General features: G+C 35.8%; 1 protein-coding gene across 11 annotated transcripts in view; it reads left to right on the top strand.

Moving 5' to 3' along the window:
• Positions 1–21,226, top strand: part of CCDC171 (coiled-coil domain containing 171) — a 351,008-nt gene that overhangs the window by 115,162 nt on the left and 214,620 nt on the right. For all 11 annotated transcript variants that reach the window (XM_047831056.1, XM_047831053.1, XM_047831052.1 and 8 more), the window contains 5 exons: positions 6,204–6,310; positions 8,087–8,176; positions 9,224–9,424; positions 11,988–12,155; positions 13,717–13,905. In XM_047831056.1, coding sequence (XP_047687012.1) covers positions 6,204–6,310; positions 8,087–8,176; positions 9,224–9,424; positions 11,988–12,155; positions 13,717–13,905 — 755 coding nt within the window. The remainder of the gene's footprint in view (positions 1–6,203; positions 6,311–8,086; positions 8,177–9,223; positions 9,425–11,987; positions 12,156–13,716; positions 13,906–21,226) is intronic.

Here is a 21,226-nt window from a genome sequence, read left to right as displayed (position 1 = left end):
TTCAGGTCACTTGGTAAATTGGTGGCCATGGATGTATTATCTGCTGAGGACTAGTAGCAAGTTTGATTTTTTAAAAATGTTTATTTATTTTGAGAAAATGAGAGAGAGAGGAGAGAGAGAATCCCAAGTAAGCTCCATGTTCAGCACAGAGCCTGGATGCCGGGCTTGATGCAGGTCTCAATCTCATGACTGTGAGATCATGACCTGAGCTGATATCAAGAGTTGGACACTTAACTGACTGAGCCCCCCAGGCGCCCCCTATAGCTTGGTTTTCGAGAAGAGAATAGTTATCTGTAGAAGATGACTTGCTTTGTTGCAACTCCCTGAAAGTTTACACTAAGATTCTGTAAGGACCTGCTTGAGCTTGAGCAGTCAGAATGCCATCATCAACTTGGTAGGGAGCTAAGTAGAACATGAGAGTCTTCTGGAATGAAAAGTTGATCAAAGTTCCTATAGACTGGATTGCGCCGGAGTTAATATAGCTCTGAGGTAAAGCTGTGAGGGTGTATTGCTAGCCCTGACAGCCGAAAGAAACTGTTCAGGTAGTTTTTTTTTTTTCTAAAAGGTTGGAAGAAATAGCTTCATTCCAGTTGCCAGGAAATGTATTGACCTGCTCCAGCAATGAAACTGCATCTTTCGCTGCAGCTGCACTTAGAATCACATGTGACTATGCTTACAGTAATATGCTGACATTCCCTAAGATTCATCTGTTTTCTGCACTAAGCCAGATAAGTTGAATGCTCATGTGGTTGAAGTCACCACCCCTGTATCTTTTAAGTCCTTAACAGAGGCACTAATCTCTGCAATCTCTCCAGAAAGGTGGCATTACTTTTGATTTACTATTTTGGTAGGTAAAAGTTCTAGTGACTTCCACTAGCTTTTTTTCTGTTTGGTTTTCCTCTGTAAATCCTTTAATGCTTGAGTCAGGTAACCAATATGGATATGGTGTCAGTTTCTGCATTTGTCTTTTCTTCGTTATGGATTCCAAACTAGGGAAATAAGCTGGGTTCAAGTACCTACTGTGCCCAATGGCGAAAGATCTGAGCCAAAATTCATCAGTCTCTTGACCTCTGTAAGCTCCTACCCTAACTAGTGAACCATAATAGCATGTTAGTTCTTCAGGAATTAGTGTTAGTTCAGATCCAGTGTCTAGTTATCCCAGTGAATAACTCCCCTTCTCTAGTGCATAGTCACCTTGGCAAATGGTTGCATGTTTCTTTGAGGAAGGCTAGGAAGAAGATTTACAGTATGACCTTCTGGCAGTATGTTGGGGTTTCCAAACGGGACCCTACCTCTTTATTCAAGGGACACCTGGTCTATGAACTAGCCCAAGTCTGATAATTGACTGAGAGCAAAGACTCTTTTCTGAGTTGATTTAAGTCCTACCTCTGGTAATCAGACTTAGAACTTTTATTCTTATACAAATCAGATAACATTTTATTTTATTAAATAATTTTTTTTTTAGTTTATTTATTTTTTGGAGAGAGAGGGAGAGAGAGAGCAAGCAAGCATGGGAGGGGTAGGGAGGGAGAGAGAATCCCAAGCAGGCCCCCCACTGTCATTGCAGAGCCTGATGCGGGGCTCGAGCTCACGAATGGTGAGATCATGACCTGAGCCAAAATCAAGAGTTGGATGCTTAGCCAACTGAGCCACCCAGGCACCCCCCCCCCCCCCCAAATCATATAACATTTAAGTAGAGTATGTATTTTACTCCTATGAACACCATGATCAGTTAGCCAACACCTGTGATCTCTGTGGGTAAAACCATTTTGTTTACTACTTTGATTCCATTATGGTAAACATGTCCATTTTGTTTCTGGAAGTTAAGTGCTACCACCTGGTCTTTGTCACTCCAGATACCATTGTCTTCATTGATTTCAGGGACCCAGCCTGATGGCTGTTATCTATGGCCTTTCAGCTGCACAGAGCTTATCAAGCCATATAGAGCTAGCTCATGAAAGATTCTGGGACTCCCCTCACCAATGCATTTCTCAAACATTGGTAAAGGAAGGTTTTTTTGTTTTGTTTTTTTTTTTACTTTCCCTGGAGACATAGTTAGGGGTGGGTGAGCAAGACTTACATTATAAATATTCTCTGTATGTTAAAAGAGTTATAAGCCATTTTCCTTAAGAACTCCAGAATGGGTACCTGTGTTTACAAGATAAGGAAGAAGTTTGTTTATGATCTCAGTGAATAAAGCAAATTGATATGCAGAATGTAGTCTCAGTTTGAAAAGCATATCTGCCAACAAAATGTTTATATCTAATGCTTTTAGAGTGAAAAAGGAATTTTCTTGATCATCAATGTATTAAATGTTTAGACTTTCTTAGGTGAAGGTAAAACCCATTTGTATGTTATTGTCTGTGTTTTACTATGTGATTAAAAATCCACATTAAATAACAGGGTTTTCTTTTTCCCCCTATTCTAAGGATGAACATGACTGTTCATGTTCTACATGTATTTATACATATATACATATACACACATATATGTAGTCTAAAAAAATCTCAGTCTTTTGTCTTCTATTGTCTCTCTGTTATTTCTTTATTATTATTATTTTTTAAATGCTTACTTAGTTTTGAGAGAGAGAGACAGAGTTTGAGCATGGAAGGGCAGGGAGAGAAGGAGACACAGAGTCCAAAGCAGGCTCCAGGCCCTGAGCTGTTAGCACAGAGCCCAACATGGGACTCGAACTCACGAACTGTGAGATCATGACCTGAGCCCAAGTCAACGCTTAACTGACTGAGCTGCCCAGGCACCCCATGTCTCTCCATTATTTCTTAATAATTCTCCCCTTTTGGAGTCTTGCAGGAGACTGAGGTAGATAAGAGAATGAATGTCTGAGAAAGTTGAAGAGATAGACTCAATTTAATGTTTCTACTGTGGAATTACAGGGTACCGAAGTAATAACACTAGCTTCAAAAGCAGTGGTTTATTTGGGTCATGTAGAAATACTTAGTTTTTGAGCTTGTCTAAAAGAAAATATTTATTTATTTATTATTATTATTATTATTATTTTTATTTTTATTTTAGAGAGAGAGAGTGTGAGGGGAAGAGGGACAGAGAGAGAGAGAGAGAGAGAGAGAGAGAGAGAGAGAGACAGAGTCCCAAGCAGGTCCCACACTTGGCGTGGAGCTTGACATGGGGCTCGATCCCATGACCCTGGGATCACGACCTGAACCAAAATCACCAGGTGGACACTCAACTGACTGAACCACCCAGGCATTTGAAAGAAAACATTTAAATAGAGAGGTTGTAGCCATTTTTTTCTATCTTCTCTCTGCTATGGGCTATTCATTAAAAAAAAAAAAAAAGATTTGCCTTTATGTAATAATTTTAGGTAAGTCTATACCTAAGAAACATAGAAATTGGGTGCTATATATTAGGCTAGCAGTTTCTAATCTACCATGAGATAATGAAAGAAATATATGCCCTTGACAAGAGATTGATTAGTCCCAAACAAGATGGAAAATTTATTCTTCCCTGAGAACCTTCTCTGATAAGAAGCACAGCCAGTTGAGGTTGGCCTTTTCAGCCAGATAATTATGCCACAACCCTAGTGGAATTGTTAATCAGAGTCAGGTTCAGGTAATTCGCCCTGAATCACAAAAGATAATAATGCTCAAGTAGGTGTCTACAAAACAAAATCATATTGTACATACCAGAAGAGAAGAATATCATTATAAATAATAAAACATTCACTGGGTTATGATATGGGTACACACACATGCATATATTTTTATATTTAATGTAAGTGTTATGATGTCTCGTAGTAATATGAAATAAAATGTGAAAAAAAACCCAAACAAAAAACAAACAAACAAAAAATGTTGCCAAGGAACATCCAGAGTTGAAATGGTCTTAATATTAAAAGTGAGTGAGAGAGATTGAAGCAGATAGTGGTGATGTGCAAGTATAGGCTGGCATCCAGTACAGAGACGTACACATATAGACGACATTGGAAGGTTTTGAGTTAGTGCTGTTGAAGCATATAGTGTTCTGACACATTCTGTTCTTCATTTGGACTTTGACCTTTGAAAAGCCATTTACGACCACTTTTCAAATTGTTTTTTATTGCTCTTTATCTGCGTTTTTAGAGCTCCTTTTGATATCTTTAACTGTTTATTGTTTCTTGGGCCATGGTGCAGTGGTTATTATTAGGGTAAGTCAAATTAGTCAATAAGGTCCTGGGTCCTAGTGACCTTTTCTTTTTCTTTATAAGCCTTTTGCCATGTTAAGGAACCAGGAACTATTTCTTTTTATGATGGATGTGGGTGACTTAATGTATACGTTGTACTTCAACTGAACTTTATTGTATAAACATTTTCAAGCAAAGAAACTTTATTTTATGTAGAATATAAGAATACGCATGGGTCAGTAAGGAGAGGTCATTTTGTCCCCTTACCCCTCAACACTCATATTAAACTGGTTTTATTCTTCTGAATTTCTAAGAGGAAGTTTTCTCCCTTATTGTAAAAGCCAGCAGATTTCCCGAGTGTCCTTGAATGATTTATTCATGGCCTACTTGTGTAGTAGCAAAAGAAAAGAATTATACATTACATTTTTTTTTATCTTGTGCAAGAGCAATTTTTTAAAAAATATATTTGGTAAGACTTTTAATAAAATTTTTAATGAGTTGTCTTTCTAACTCATAGTAATTACAAAGAGTACTGTCTTCTCCATTATCATGGCTCAGAGCAGCGTCTTTTTTTTTTGCCCAGCTGGGATATGTGTTCTTCTATATTACTTTTGGTTTTTAAGTTAAATATTCTTATTCTGTTTAAAGAAAATCTAAGGTGTACTCATACTTGAGATAGTGTTTAAATTATACCTTGATGAATATAATCAATTTAGTAATAACATTTTATCCAAAATTAAAACACTAAATATCAACAATGTGCTGAGATAGTTAGTCTGTCATTGAGCCCAAAATTTTTTCTTCTTTCTCTCTCCTTTTATTTTTGTCTTTCTTTCTTCCTTTCTTCCTTCCTCTCTCCCTTCCTCCCTCCTTCCCTCCCTTCCTTCCTTCCTTCCTTCCATTATTCTTCTTTCCTTTCTTATTGCCTTCTTTCCCATCTTTCCAAAGTTCCAGCAATTGAATACATGAAGAATGGATAAATGATCTCATGTAATTACTGGCTTACTATCTTTCCTCCTCTTTTTAGACTGTAAATTCTATGAGGACAGATACCACGCCAATCTTATTTACCTCCATGTATCTAATACCTTGGATTAGTACATAGTAGGAATTCAGTAAAGTATATGAATGAATAATAAAACGTATATTATGAATGCTTCTTTTTGAAATCACCCTTGTTGAAAATATGTTTCTTGTTTATTGAAATATTTAGATTATAAAATATGCTAGGGAGAAATTATAATATGAAAAGAAAAATCTTTTAATAAGAATATTTTAAAATTTGCTCTTTGTTTAACAGAAGTACAGTGGACAATCAATTTAAAGTGGTTTTTAAAACTGAACTTTTGATTATTTTGGATTAATCTTTTGAACTACATTTGACCATGTGACCTTGATTAGCTCAACTGACTTATGGCCCAACTAAATTAAAATAGTTTGAGGGCATAATATGGAAATACTCATATTTTTACAATAAGTATCAGTTTTAAGGGTTTTAATTGAAACATGATGTGGGCCTGTGTAGATAATAGCATTTTTATTATTTATTTCAAATTGTAACTTGAGAATTTTAAGGATTGAAGAATATTTCCAAGTATAACAGAAAATGATGTGCTCTTGGGTTCAGAAATTATTATTTAAGCAAAATAAGCCTGACTGATCAGAAACACAAGGACCAGAGTAAATGTATATAACTCCCCCAAACAATGTTAGTATATAGACTGTTCATTTAATTGTTGGATAACAGGTATGTACACATACGTTATTTAGAAGATAGGAAAAAAAGAAAAGAAAAGAGCTCACTACTAACTACAGTGTGGGCCTTTGTAAGGTACGAAGTAGCCATAAGTCTGAACTTGATATATTATGAACTTAATTTGATCACTTGTTTAGAAAGGCTATTAATACTTGGCTATACAGCAGTATACTTTGGAGAATACGACTCTCCTCGATGTTTCCTAATACCTTTTCAGCTCTATCTAATTGTAATCTCTCTGTTACTCTTTGCTTAGCTTTTGTCTCTTTGTGACTTTGGGATATATTTTCATCTTACATTTTTCTCTAGGCATCCACAAGGACAAAGATAAACCTCCCAGCTTCTCTGTTGTCCTTGAGACTTTGAGGCGTACCTTGACAGATTACCAGAACAAGCTGGAAGACGCGTCTAATGAGGTAACACTGGCACTGTTTGGCTCCACACATATAGCCTTCGGCCTGCAGCAGTGCATTCCCTTGCTTGTTACAAAGGTCAGAAAGATGGGGGATGTTGAATTGACAGCTTCACAGATACAAAAAATAATAAATTGTCCGTCACTGTTCTTTCTTTAAGTGTGGCCTAAAGTCGTGTCTCACTTACGTTTTCGTAACTCTTGCAGTCACACTGTGATTTTCAAAGTTGCAAAGACTCTGTCGCTTTCCCGGCCTTCAAAATGTATCTATCTTGACTTAATAAAAAACTGCACGAGTCTTCTGTGTTCATATGTTTCTATTTAAGTGTTAATGTGCTTTTATGAAATTAGGGATAGGTAGTAGAAATTGAGGCTGTGTCAATTATTTTAGGTTAAGATTTCTAGAAATTGAGGAGGTCTTAATGAAATAAAGAGAGAAGTTCTCATTTTCTAAAGAACGTAACTGTTGTTAGAAGTTTTCAAAAACAAGCATCTGTTTGATGTAGCCTGCTAGTTTTTAATTTGCTGATTAAAAAATCTCGTGCTTCTCTTTATCATCTCATTTGTATTGTTTAATGTGTGGGTTGATAATTTTCTTGGGTATTAAAATATTTTATGAGTTTATGCTTAAAAATTGAAGAGTTTGTTTAGTTGCATCTTGTCGAATTAGAGAGTATGAAATAATTACATTAAACACAATTAGTTAGCAGAACAACAAACAGACTGTTCAAACCAAAGACAAGCCACATAGCATGGAATTTAGTGTTTATCCTTTTGTTTATTTGTTTCTTTCAAGTAATACAAGGCCATCATATCCTTATATTTCACATTTCGAAAGAGGTTTCTTTTGCTTTAGTTTACCAAGGTCAACGAAGGAGGAAAAGTGAGCCTTCTTAATGCCCTCTGTCATTGTTCAGAAGGCAAAAGCGAAAATGACCGCTGGAATAATTAAATTGCCGTAAAGAACAAATATTGCCAAGTCGCTCCCAGTGAGACAAGGCAACCTGTATTGTTAGTACTTTCTGAAACTCTTCTGAGGCCCAGGTCTGGAAGCTGCAGGGTAACTAGGAACATATTACCCACAGCGAATTGTTATTTGGGAGGATGAATGTCACATGATCCTCAGCACAGTTGAAAAGTCGACTCAGCAGGCTTTGGCTTAGTAATGTGCTTTGTTGTGAACCAGTGCCAGAGACAGCAGTGGGGAGACCAAGGGGGTGGCTGAAAAGAAAGCAAAAAGAGCAGTCTGACAGAAAGAAGAATGAACTGTCAAAGAAAATAAATCACAAGCGGAGCAGGACCAACTGATGACCTGCCACAAGCCTTCCCAGTAGGACTGCCTGTGACCGACCCTGAAGTTGTCATATGGAGGGAGAGACCAGTGAATACCCTCATGATGTATAGAGAGAACAGTCTTCAGCTCTGTCCTTTTTCTCTTTCCTTATAGATGCCACTGCTTTTGGCATGTTGGTCCAGGAGGATTTTAAGAATAAAGTTGTATTTGTTTACAGTAAGAATAAAATCCTTTATCCAGCCATCGAGTAAATGCACAGTAACATCACTGACATTTTAAGCTTGAATGCTTTCTTTTCTTTTTAGCCATGCGCACTTGTGACAGAAATGACATAGTTAACCAAAAGAAAGAATTTTTTTTAACTGTTAATCACTATTGGAACATTGGTATTTAAGTAATTGCATAAAAAACATTTAAAGATTAGCTTTTTTGAGTTACCCGTCCTTGAAAAATACAAAAAAAGTAACTTCCGTTTTCTTTCATCAGCTAAACAGCGTGAATGATGCTAAGGAAAAAGCATCGAATGAACTCAGTTCTACCCAACAGAAGATAGAATCTCACACTAAAAATATTAAGGTATTAGGACTTAGAATGACTTTTTCTTTTTGTATTAAGAGACCCAAATGACTATCGAGGGAATATTTTAAAGTAGAACTATCTGAAAATGTATCTTCCTATTTTTTATTAAGTACATTTGGATACAGTTTTGAATTTTTATTGTTGATCAAAGAAACAAGAATGTTTTTTTCATTAAAAAAATAAAACTTGGTTGGAAATTATTTTGGTTAAAGGAAAAATGCATTTCCCAGATTTAATTATAATACCACAGACTGAAAAAAACGATTTAAGATTTAATGCCCAGCCTCAGATACATATTCAACATATTTTACATAAGCACATCAGTATTTGGAGTCAGTTTTCATCATTGTAGGGTGGAGCCATTGTTTTTAATGCATCAGGCCTAGTAACGGGCTGGGGCCGCACCTGGCTATGGTCCAGGACAACAGTTTATTTTATTCTCTGCACTGGTTTTATGTATTACATCTTTGCAGAATCATACTGAGGCAAGTGTGGGAGTCAGAATGTCTTTGTATTGCTTAATGTTGAGTTTGTCATGGACATACTTCAGTAGAGTTTGTTAATAAGGTTGAAGAAGAAATAATTCAGAATCTTATGTCCCACATATGAGATTTCTGTTAGAATTTGCATGTCATTGGGAAGTAAATGTTCTTATACGGAAGGTAAAAGATTTCATTTAAAAGTGTTATTTACATGTTATTAAAATGCTTTGAGCTACCAAGTTATTATTATTTTTTTAAATGATGAATTGAAAGGAAAAGTCCTTTTCAAAGAGCTTTTTGGAATTAGCTATCTTGGGAATATTTTATGTTTACATGTTAAAACTTAGCAGTTTTTTCCTAACTTTTGAGCTACAATAGCATACTTTAGAAAATATATTCAATCAAATACCTTAAAATGCCTAAGTATGTTTGGCACTGTAGTCAGATGCTTGCCTTTATGATTCTTTTATGGTAAAGCTTAGGAAGTCTTCATTATGTGTTTTACATTTGCCCCTTTATTGGCCGGCCTTCATATGGTCTCTTTATTTTGTATCTCTGACAGGACCTTCAGGATAAACTGGCTGATGTCAGTAAGGAGTTAAGTCATTTACGCACTAAATGTGCAGACAGAGAGGCTCTCATAAGCACTTTGAAAGCGGAACTACAAAATGTGCTGCACTGTTGGGAGAAAGAAAAGGCTCGAGCGGCCCAATCGGAGAGTGAACTGCAGAAGCTTTCCCAGGCTTTCCAGAAGGATACCGAGGTATCACCTGAGACAGGATGCCTGGCAGGAAAGGCCTTCACTAATCTCGGTTTTAGAAATTTACATACATCACGTGGCTATTTTTACTTAATTCAAAAAAATTTAATTTAATTCAAAAAAATTGTTCTGAGCCAACCGTTTTGAAATAGTCATGCCAGTCGCAAAATCGGTCACTCTTTCACTATCAGGTCATCCTAATTTGGAGAGAAGTGATAGAGTTTAACCCCTCGGTCACTCGTGCCGCTTGTATCCCCAGTACTTACGCTCCTGATGGTCCTTTCGAAGTTTGTCTATTTGCCACTGACAAAACTATTTTTTATTTCAGTAGTTTACAGCTGAACATGGTGGGAATATGTTTCTCATGATCAGAAAGAACCAGACTTGGCTAGTGGTACTTCTGTTTGCAAAATGTGAATATGGACAAGCCACACAGCTTAGTCTCTCCACATCTTTCCTTATTTGCAAAACAGAAGTAATATCTGCTCTAATAGACAGTCTCCTTACTCTTTACAATTACAGGGTAGTAACCAAAATGTGGAAAAATAGAAGTCACCCACAATATTAAACCTTTATTTGGATGCCCTCGAGAGTTGCCTATGCATTTTTATTTATTAATAAATTCTTAAAATATTATGGCAAAACTTTTATATTCTGTGTGAGGCTGGGTGAATGGAATTGTTATCTTATATGTTCTTTCACCCATGGGATATAGAGCTAGTTTAGCTAGTGTGGAGCTGGTTTATCTGAGTCTTCCTGCATATTGAGTTCATTACTCCAACAAATATGGACATGAATGCCAAGAGAGTAAAAAGGAAACATTCTTTCCACTCTTCTTACAGTCTGGGATTTAAATTGTGTCCACATGAAGGGGCTGGAATTGTTCTACACATCAGATAATGATTAAAGTAAAGGAAACTAGAAGCCTGACTGTATTGTAAAGTCAGCATGTCTACAGCATTGTGGTTGGGTTCAACATGTGTGAATTGATTTTGGATCTTGAGATTCTCTTTTCACGCCAAATGGATGATTATCATGCATGGTTTGTCACAGCCCAAGCAAAAAGGACATAATGGCGACACAATGAATTATCCTTTAGGATGAACTTGATCACTTGGCAAAATGTGGGGGGTGAAGACCTTTAGTGCCTGAATATCACATTTGGTTAGTTGGATTTAATAAGGTTTTTAAGTATCTCAACCCAGTTGAAAATGCAAAAGACATCTTTAGTTGCTTAAAAAAGAAAAAGGCGTAACATATTTATGAAGATTCTTCTGATATCCTAACTCAAGTTAGTGGCTGTAACTACATATTAAAATTTTTTGGCTTTAAATTGTTATATTGGGAAAAAGTAAGGTGTCATCTAGAGACAATTAAAGATACACATTTTGATATATATAGAAAAACTTTCCCCACAATTTATAAACACAAAACCTTTGCATATGCTAGATACAGTTATTCTTGTCTAGAAGGTTAGCATTTCTATTTTTCCCCCCTCAAATTTCCTTCTTTTAAAAGTTTTCTTTTCTTGCTGGTCTATTAAAAAAATCTTGAGGCAACTTATTATCTACATAAAATATCCTTTTGCAGCTTTACAATTGCCTTGTCTTGAGTTCCACTCTTTGGCAGTTTATAGATGAAACACCTTATAAAGAGAGCCATTTGGCACGTTAGTAAATAAACTTTTTGTGTGTTCAAGATGGGATCGGCTTTTTACTGAATTCTACAGCATAGTGTTTCTAGGTCATTAAACAATGGATGGTTTAGTTACTACAATGGCAATATAATTTTAAAGAACTTTTTATTGTATATTTCTAATTGGACAGTTTTGGAAATATGTCTTGGGCAGCCATGTCCATTTCTTTTTGCCTGTTACTTTGTAATATTTAAACACCTGTAAATGCTCAATGTGCCAAATACTATATGAACTTACAGGGAAAACAGATGAACCCCTCTTCCATATCTTTCATATCACTGTCTGCTTTGCCTAAGGGGCTTGGGATAGATTTCCTATAAGAGGTAAGCAAACTGGAATCTCTGGGGGAAGAAGAAAGCTGAGTAATTGTGTACATGTAAAGCACAGATATTGTATAACTTTGTCTTCAGTGGAACTGAGCAACAGTCTTCTCTCTATATTGGTTTTTTTGACTTAAATAACATCTGTTTGGGCAGATGTAAATATGAAACTGTAGAATGACTATACCGACATCTAGTTAAAAGGGCTTAGAAACAATTAGTCCAGACATGTCATGTATCTGAGAAAGGTGATGTCTGAACAGGCACTTAGGTGACATCCTCAGTAGTAACAGAACTGGGGTAAGAACCCTGGTCTTTTGGCTTCTAGACTTCAGATTTTTGGTTTTGAATACCAAGTTTAATCAATTCTAAGTTTGTATCTGCTGTGTAGTTTTGAATGTAAATAAAGTACCCAAAATAAGAGTATTCTGAGACTTGAACATTTTAATTCCTTCTCAAGTTTTTGAAACAAATGCTTCCCCGTGCATAGTGTGTGTTTTACTTCCTACAATGTGGATATACTGGAATTATTATTTTTTTTTTCTCACAGGAGAAGCTAACCTTTCTTCATACCTTGTATCAGCACTTGATAGCAGGCTGTGTGCTCATAAAACAACCAGAAGGCATGCTGGATAAATTCTCGTGGTCCGAGCTCTGTGCAGTCTTGCAGGAGAATGTTGATGCCCTGATCTCAGACCTCACCAGGGCTAATGAGAAGGTAACTGTCCTCAGGCACCAGATACCTCTATTAAATTCAGTGACATTTGTCCACATCACAGTATCATTAAGAGGGGCTGACATTCATCTTATTTCAAAAAGAATTTGGGTGTTAATAATTCAATACCATTAATTATGGCTTGTCTACAACTCAGTTTGATGCCATTGCTGTGGGCATGTAAATGTGACTGAAGTCTGTATGAAGTCTCTAAGCTCCACACTCTGTGCAGGACATGCTAATACTACTAGCCAGTATTAGCCACAGGGACCTAATTAAAAGAAAATAAATTAATCTTACTGATGAAGCAATTCAAAGAACTTAGTCATTTACATTAATAAACCAACTCTTTATGTTAGCGTAAAATAGAAACAAGATACAGCTATTCAAAAACATGATCTTAAAATTTTTGCTCAGGAAATAATGAGGTGTTACTTTAGAAGCACTTAAAAATTTAAAATTATGTTTATGATATTTCTTGAATTATAATAAGATGTGTATTACAAAACCCTTTCTGTGCTGTAGCATGTGAGAGGTATACACGGTAGGAGAAAACAGTAGACTCTTAAGGATCACTTTACCATTCATGAGCCCAGAAATTCAGTCTTTCAAAAAATTTTTTAAAAAGCCCTATTTTGGTGATGGAAAATTAAAATGGCTTAGCAGACCAACATATTTCACCATTGTAGATACCAGTTCTTATCCTGGGTCTATTGAACTGGTCAGAACTATGTTATGTGGTCCGGTTTCCAGATCTTAGTTGAAATGGCACTTGCTCTTATGGGACGTGAAGAGAAAAACTTACCTAAGTTGTTGTTGTTGTTGTTGTTGTTTTTAACTCTAATCTGTTGAATTACTGAAACAGCATCTTGGCCTAATTTTAGACTGAGGGCATTTTGCCTTGGTTCGATTGGCAAATACAACCACGGGCACTGAGAAGTAGGATTGAGGAAATGAGGGAATACGTTGTGAGAAGCCCAGATGCTGTTCATGATTGTGAATGTGCGTATAATGGGTTTGAAAATTACTGGCAATTAAAATGAGTACATGTTTGAACCCTCTGAGATGGTATTATGTTTTAACAGTTTTTCATAGTTTCAAACATCATTAATTGTCGTACATCTCAGATGACTTTCTTTCCAGCATTTGGAACGTGAAATAAAAAAAATGGTTGTACTGTTCTGTTTTATTATATGTAAAATGTTTGTAGATTTGTAAATCTCATTGAAATGCTGTTTCCCATTGAAGAGCTTTGGTTCTAGAAATAAGAATAGTCTTCTTAATTTTCTCAGTAAAGTTGATTCTAGAGTGAGTAACTTTATTAGAAAGAGAAAAATGGTTTGTCATCTCAGCGTATGTGCATATAAATGACACCATATTCTTCTAAAATATTATTTGCCCTACCGATTTCTGTTTCTTAATTTTTGGGTTTTCATTTTAACTTACAATTTTTATGTGAGCTTAAGGAATGAATCATAGGTGAAAATTTTGGATGGTTTTGGGGGAGATGTACAAAGAAATGTTTGGGAGCCTATCTCATTCTCTGTTGCATTTCTCTGTTTAGATAAGTCATCTGGAGTATATCTGTAAAAACAAGTCTGACACAATGAGGGAGCTTCAGCACACACAGGAAGACACTTTTAACAAAGTGGCAGAGCAGATCAAAGCCCAAGAGAGCTGCTGGCAGAAACAAAAGAAGGAACTGGAGTTGCAGTACTCCGAGCTCCTCTCTGAGGTGCAGAAGAGGGCACAGGTATGCTTCTCCTGCAGAGCTTTAAAAAACGGGCTGATCAAATATTTTACTATTTCAGGTGTTTTCTTTTAGTACCAATGCCAAATCCGTTTGGAACTTTTGAGAATGCCTAGAACTTATTCTGCACACATACATGTGATCATGCAAACACATACACATACTCACAAATGCATGTGTGTGTGCGTGTATATGTGTGTCTGCATGTGTATTAAGGATTGTCTTATAGTTAAGTTGGGAAGTAGGTTTCTGGTTAAAGCACCTTAGAATGCGCTGATCAAATAAATGATAACATTGCATTTCCTTTATTTATTTTTAAAATGAAAGGTTAAGAGATTTGGTCAAATGTCAGTTTTAGTCTAGATAAATCCTTTTGTCCAGTTTATTACACTTGTGGGGGTTCCTATCACTGTTGGATGAATTATTATTTTTTTTTATGTTGGATTCGACTGAGAACAGAAGTTTTGGGTAGTTAACATAGCTGTATTTTTCCCTATATAAATTATTCTCATCATAATTTATATTGTTAACTGTCATCCTTGCCCAATCAGGAATAACATACAAAGATAGTGTATACTTTTTTTTTTGGGGGGGGTATTGACTTTGATAATAGTTCATGTGTTCCTAAGATAAGATGCTTAGGACTCTGATTCAGTGTTTAACCTCTTTATTTGGTCCATAATTATATCATTTCATACTTCTATTGGCAAGTTTAATTAAAAAATATTATTTTTGTTTGTTAATAGTTTCAGGTTGCTTAAAATAAGACCATTCTGCTTTCCCAAACATGTGAACTTATGCCTTCTTCTATGAATTTGAATGGTAATACACTCTCTAAAAGTAGCTATTTGTTGTGTTCAGTGTTGCAGGGTGACATGTGATATGATCTGCATTTCGAGGTGCCTGGGTAGCTCAGTTGGTTAAGCCTCTGACTCTTGATTTTGGCTCAGGTCATGATCTCAAGGTTGTGAGATGGAGCCCCACCTCCGGCTCCCTGCTGACAGGCGGAACCCAGTTGGGACTCTGTCTTTCCCCCTCTCTCTGCCCCTTCCTGGTGTCTCTCTCTCTCTCTCTCTCTCTCTCTCTCTCTCTCTCTCAATAAACTTAAAAAAAAAGAACAACTTAAAATATTTCATTATTCCAGAAAGTTCTTTTATGCCCTCTTTCAGTTTCCACTCCATGGGCTACCATTGTTCCAATCCTATCATCATAGATTACTTTCACTTGCGCTTGAGTTTCCTCTCAATGGAATCATTCAATATGTAGTGTTTGGTGGTTGGCTTATTTCACTCAAAATAGTGTTTTTTTTTTAAATTTTTTTTTCAACGTTTATTTATTTTGGGGACAGAGAGACAGAGCATGAACGGGGGAGGGGCAGAGAGAGAGGGAGACACAGAATCGGAAACAGGCTCCAGGCTCTGAGCCATCCGCCCAGAGCCTGACGCGGGGCTCGAACTCACGGACCGCGAGATCGTGACCTGGCTGAAGTCGACGCTTAACCGACTGCGCCACCCAGGCGCCCCCAAAATAGTGTTTTGATAGTCATCCATGTTGTTGTGTATTCACAACATGTTGGTAATTCATTCTTTTTTATGGTGAGATAGTATTCTATTTTATAATTACACCACAATTTGATAGATTGTGAGTGGATGGATATTTGGGTTGTTTCCAGTTTTGGGCTGTCGTAAATACAATTGCAGCAAGTATTATTGTATGAGTATTTTGTTGACGTAAGTTTTCCTTTCTCTTTAAGAAATGAAAGTTAAGAGTGAATTTGCTAGGTCATGGTGTAGGTGTATGTTTATAAAAAAAACTATCAACATTTTTTCCATTTTTCCAAAATGGCTGTATCATATTATATTTTCATGACCAATATATGAGAATTTCCATTGTTCTACATCCTCTGCAATATTTGGTATTGTCAGTCTTTTAAATTTTAGTCACTCTAGTTGTTTTAAAAAGGTATTTCACTGTGGTTTTAATTAATGTTTTCTTGGTGATTAATGATATTCAGCACTTTTCATGTTCTTATTAGTCATTCCTATATCTTCTTTTGTGAAGTGTCTCTTCAAGTGTTTGCCCATTAAAAAATTGGGATTCTTTGTGTTTTTATTATTGATTTGTAAGAGTTCTTTAGATATTCTGGATATAAATCCCTTGTTGTACATGTGTATCACAGATATTACCTTCCAGTATCTCACTTGTCTTTTCATGTTTTAATGTTTCTTTTGATGATCCCAAGTTTTAAGATTTTGATGAAATGCAACCTACAAATCTTTTTCTCTTTTGAGTATTTATTTTTATGTGGCAAGCAATGTTTCTATACCCCCAAGGTTGTTAAGATAATCTCCTAGTGTTTCTTCTGGAAGTTTTAAAGTTTTAGCATTTATGATTAGGTCTGTGATGCATCTCAAATTAATCTTTGTATGTAATATTAGGTAGAGGCTGAGGTTCATTTCTGCCCTGTATTTATTGTTCCCACACCATTGTTCACGACTTTGCTTTCCTCATTGACAAGCCTTGATCCCTTTGTGAAAAAAAACCTGACCATATATAAGAACCACAGATTTGTTGTGTATCCCTATGGTTTTGCCTCTTCCAGAATGTCATGTGAGTGGTCCGTACAGTCTTGCCTTTTCCAGAATGTCATATAAGTGGAATCCTACAGTATGTAGCCTTTTGGGTCTGACTTTTGTTTCACTTAGCAAAATATGTTTGGGAATTATTCATGTTGTTGCATGTATCAGTAGTAGTTCATTCCTTTTTACTACTGAGCTATATTCCATTGGATGGATACCATTGTTTGTTTATACTTGCTGATGGGCCTTCGGGTTGTTGTTTTTGTTTTCTAGCAATTATGACCAAGGAAGTTTTAAATATTCATGGATAGGTTCTTGTGTGATCATAAATTTTCATTTCTCTTGGGTAAATACTTAGAGGAGTGTGATTTCTGGTTATATGGTAAGTACCTATTTATATGTTATATAAATGGTTCTATGGTAAGAACCATTTCTAGCAATCTCTATGGTAAGAACCATCTCTAGCAATGTAAGGGAGTTCTAACTGCTCTGTATCTGTGCCAGCATGTTGTTTCATAATTTTTTTTGTCTTTTCTAGATATTCTAGTAGGCGTGTAGTGATTGTGGTTTTAATTTCTGTTTTCCCTAGTGAATAATAATGTTGAGCATTTTTTTCACATGCTTATTTGCCATCTGTGTGTATGCATGGGTGAATTATCTGTTCGCATGTTTTGCCCACTTTTTTAAAAAGTTTATTTATTTTGAGAGAGTGAGAAAGAGAGATAGTGCGAGTGGAGGAAAGGCAGAGAGAGAGGGAGAGAGAGAATCCCAAGCAGACTCTGAGCTGTGAGCACAAAGCCTGATGCAGGGCTTGATCCCACGAACCTGTCCAATCAAGAGTTGAACACTTAAGTGACTGAGCCACCCAGGTGCCCCTTTTTGTGCCCCCTTTTTAACTGGGTTGCTTAGTTTCTTGTCGCTGAATTTTGAGAGTTGTTTATGTATTCTGGATAGAAACCTTTTGTCAGATAAGTGATTTGCAAAAATTTTCTCCCATTCACATAAAGGTCCTTTTTGCAGAGCAGATGTTTAAAATTTTTATAAAGTCCACCTTATCAATGTTTTTCTTTTATGGATTATGACTTTAGTGTTGTATCTAAGAACTCTTGGCTTAGTGTAAGGTCATCAAGATTTCCTCCTGTTTTTTCTTCTATAGGTTTTGTAGTTTTAGGTTTTAGAAATAGGTCTATGATTCATTTTCAGTTAATTTTTATAAAGATATGAGGTATGGGTTGATGTCCATTTTTTTCCTGTGGATATTCAGTTAATCCAGGACTATTTGTTGGAAGATTATCCTTTCTCTATTGAATTGCTTTTGTACTCTGTCAAAATCCATTTCCTGTATTTGTGTAAATCTATTTCTGTACTTTCTCAACTGTTCCATTTATTTATGTGTGTGTTCATTTTTAATACTATACTGAGTTGATTTTTGTAGCTTTTTAGTAAGTCTTGGAATTAGGAAGTATGATTCTTCAAACTTTCATCATTTCCTATCAGTTTTTTTAATTGGATAAATTTAACATGTAACCTTGTATAAATTTAAGGTGTATATTGTGTTACTTTGATACACTTATATATGTAATATAGTTGCCATTGTAATGATATTTATCACATTACATACTTGCAGTACATTATTATTATTATTGTTCAACAAACTGTACATTTAATCTCTATGGCTATTTTAGTACTCATTACAAGTTTATACACTTAAACAGCATCCATTTAACACCCCTACTCTCTACTCTTCCATTTCCTGGTAACCACCATTTTGTTTTCTGGTTTTTTTTTTTTAATTTTTATTTTTAGCATGTTTGGTCTTTTAAGATTCCATGTATAAGTGATACCCTATAGTACTTCTCTTTGTCTGGCTTATCCCATTTAGCATAATGTTTTCAAGGTCCATCTGTGATTTTGCAAATGATAGGATAGCCTCCTTTCTCATGGCTAAGTAATATTTTATTGTGCATATATATCACATCTTTTTTAATCCACTCATCCATTAATGGGCATTTGGTTGCTTTCCTATCGTGGCTATTGTCAATAGTGTTGCAATAAACATGGAGGTGTGTGTATCTCATTGAATTCCTGTTTTCATTTCCTTTGAGTATATTCCCAGAAATGGAGTTGCTGGAATGTATGGTAGGTATATTTTCAAGTTTTTGAGTGACCTCCATATTGTTTTCCATAGTGGTTGGACTAATTTACATTCCCATGTTCTCGACAGCACCTGCTGTCTCTTGTCTTCTTGATGATAGCCATTCCAGCGGGTATGAGGTGATATCTCAGTGCGGTTTTCATTTGCATTTCCCTGATGATTAGTGATGTTGAGCATCTGCTCATGTGCTTTTTAACTATTTTGATGTCCTCTTTGGAAAAATGTCTCTTTAGTTCTTCTGCCCATTTAAAAAACGAGAGTGTTTATTCATTATTAAGTTGTGTTAGTTCTCTGTATATTTTTGGATATTAACCCCGTATCTGATATGTGGTTTACAAAAAATATTTCCCATTTTGAAGGCTACCTTTTTATTTTGTTAGTTTCTTTTGCTGTGCAGAAGCTTTTGAGTTTGATGTAGTCCTGTTTGTTGATTTTTGCTTTTGTTGTTTGTGCTTTTGGTGTCAGGTATAAAGAATCATTGCTAAGTATCAATGAGCTTCTTTCCTATCTTCTAGGAGTTTCTTGGTATCAGGTGTTATATTTAAGTCTTTGATCCATTCTGAGTTAACTTTTGTAAGCGTTGTGAGTTAGATGTCCAGGTTCATTATTTTGCATGTGTTCCTCTAAATTTCCCAGTACCGTTTGAAGAGAATATCTTTTACCCATTGGGTGTTCTTGGTTCTCTTGTTGAATATTAGTTGACTGTATATGCTGAGATTTAATTCTGGGCTCTCTGTTCTGGTCTATGTGTCTATTTTTGTGCCAGTATTTTTTATTACTATGGCTTGTTGATGATATGATCTTATATGTAGAAAACTTTAAATAATCGATCAAAAAACTTCTTGGATTAATCAATGATTTCAGTAAAGTAGCAGGTTAACAAAATCAACTTACAGAGATCATGAAACATTAGAAAAAGAAATAAAGAAAACTATCCCATTCACAAAATACTTAGGAATAAATTTTACCAAGAAAGTGAAAGATCTGTAGGGAGAAAACTCTTAAGACTTTGCTGAAAGAAATCAAAGACACAAACAAATGGAAAGACACCCTGTGTTCATCGATTGGAATATTTCATGTTGTTAAAGTAGCTGTACCACTCAAAAGCCATCTACAGATTCAATGCATTCCCCATCAAAATAGCAAAGTCATTCTTCATAGAAATAGAAGAAACAATCCTAAGGTTTGTATGCAAACACAAAAGACCCCAATAGCCAAAGCAGTCCTGAGAAAAAAGAACAAAACCAGAGATATCACCCTTCCTGATTTCAAGCTATCCTATCAGTGTTGTGAACTCACTTCTTTTATTCTAAATGTGCAAGAAAGCATAGCAATTCATTTTTCTAACTAAGGGAATCAGTTATCACAAATGCTAGTTTTTAAAGAGAAGCTCTTGGGATGTCTGGATGGCTTAGTCGGTAGAGCATGTGAGTCTTGATCTCAGGTTTGTGAGTTCCAGCCCCATGTTGGGTATAGAGATAACTTAAAAATAAAATCTTTAAAAAAGAAAGGAAAAGCTCTCGCTGAAGACTTTTTTTCTGAAGGATGTGTAACACCGTAGGCTTTGATCCATGAGTAGGCAAATTGAAAGTATCATTTTCATTTTCTTAAAAGTACATTAATAAGGGGCGCCTGGGTGGCTCAGTCGGTTAGGCGTCCGACTTCAGCTCAGGTCACTATCTCGCGGTCCGTGAGTTCGAGAGTCGCGTTGGGCTCTGGGCTGATGGCTCAGAGCCTGGAGCCTGCTTCCGATTCTGTGTCTCCCTCTCTCTCTGCCCCTCCCCTGTTCATGCTATGTCTCTCTCTGTATCAAAAATAAATAAACGTTAAAAAAATTTTAAAAAAGTACATTAATAATATAAATTGTCATATTGTTTATATTATTTACACATATGTTTACATTTTTATAAATTGTAATTGAATACACAGCAGCGATTCCTTTGGGTTTTGTATTGGGTAAACTGCTATTATAATGCATATTACAGGCTATACATTTTATTTTAGGAAATTTTGTTATGACTATTTCTGCATTTCTGCTTTTTTCCCCTCAAAGCTGCAATGCAAATTACACTATTTTCATTGTATATTATTAATGTATTTTCAAAAATTATGTTGATAAGAACATAAAGAAGGAAAACCCACAGTTGTGTAGGATTGTAGGTTCTAGAGGATGTTTGGTGTTAGATGAACCTGGCCATTACAAGGGGCCATCTGCTGGAAAACACATGACTTATCTATAGCACCCTGTGTTTGATGTTTAGTTCTTGTAAAGAAATGGTTAGTAAAAGACAGGTGGTTAAGTAAAAACCAGTTTTTGGACTCGAATTGCTTTCATCTGAAAAGAACACAGTAGAGTTATTTGCAAGAGTTTTGACTGTGTAAGCTTTAAAACAATTAGTACAAATGCTATTAGGTAAAGGATACTCGTAGGACAGGAGCCTTGGTTCTAGTATCTCAGAATGTTTTTAGTGTTTGGTGAAATGTGCTAGCCACATGGTTGGGAACTCTCAAATTTAAATACTCTGGAGCCGTCACGTAAATACATCTCAAGCATGTGTGCCTACTGAAGCCTCTGGGCCGAGTGCCACAC

The sequence above is a fragment of the Prionailurus viverrinus genome, chromosome D4 (genome assembly GCF_022837055.1).
Source record: "Prionailurus viverrinus isolate Anna chromosome D4, UM_Priviv_1.0, whole genome shotgun sequence".
Lineage (NCBI taxonomy): Eukaryota > Metazoa > Chordata > Mammalia > Carnivora > Felidae > Prionailurus > Prionailurus viverrinus.
Note: the sequence above shows the minus strand (reverse complement) of the source record. Positions and strands in the feature narration are given on the sequence as shown.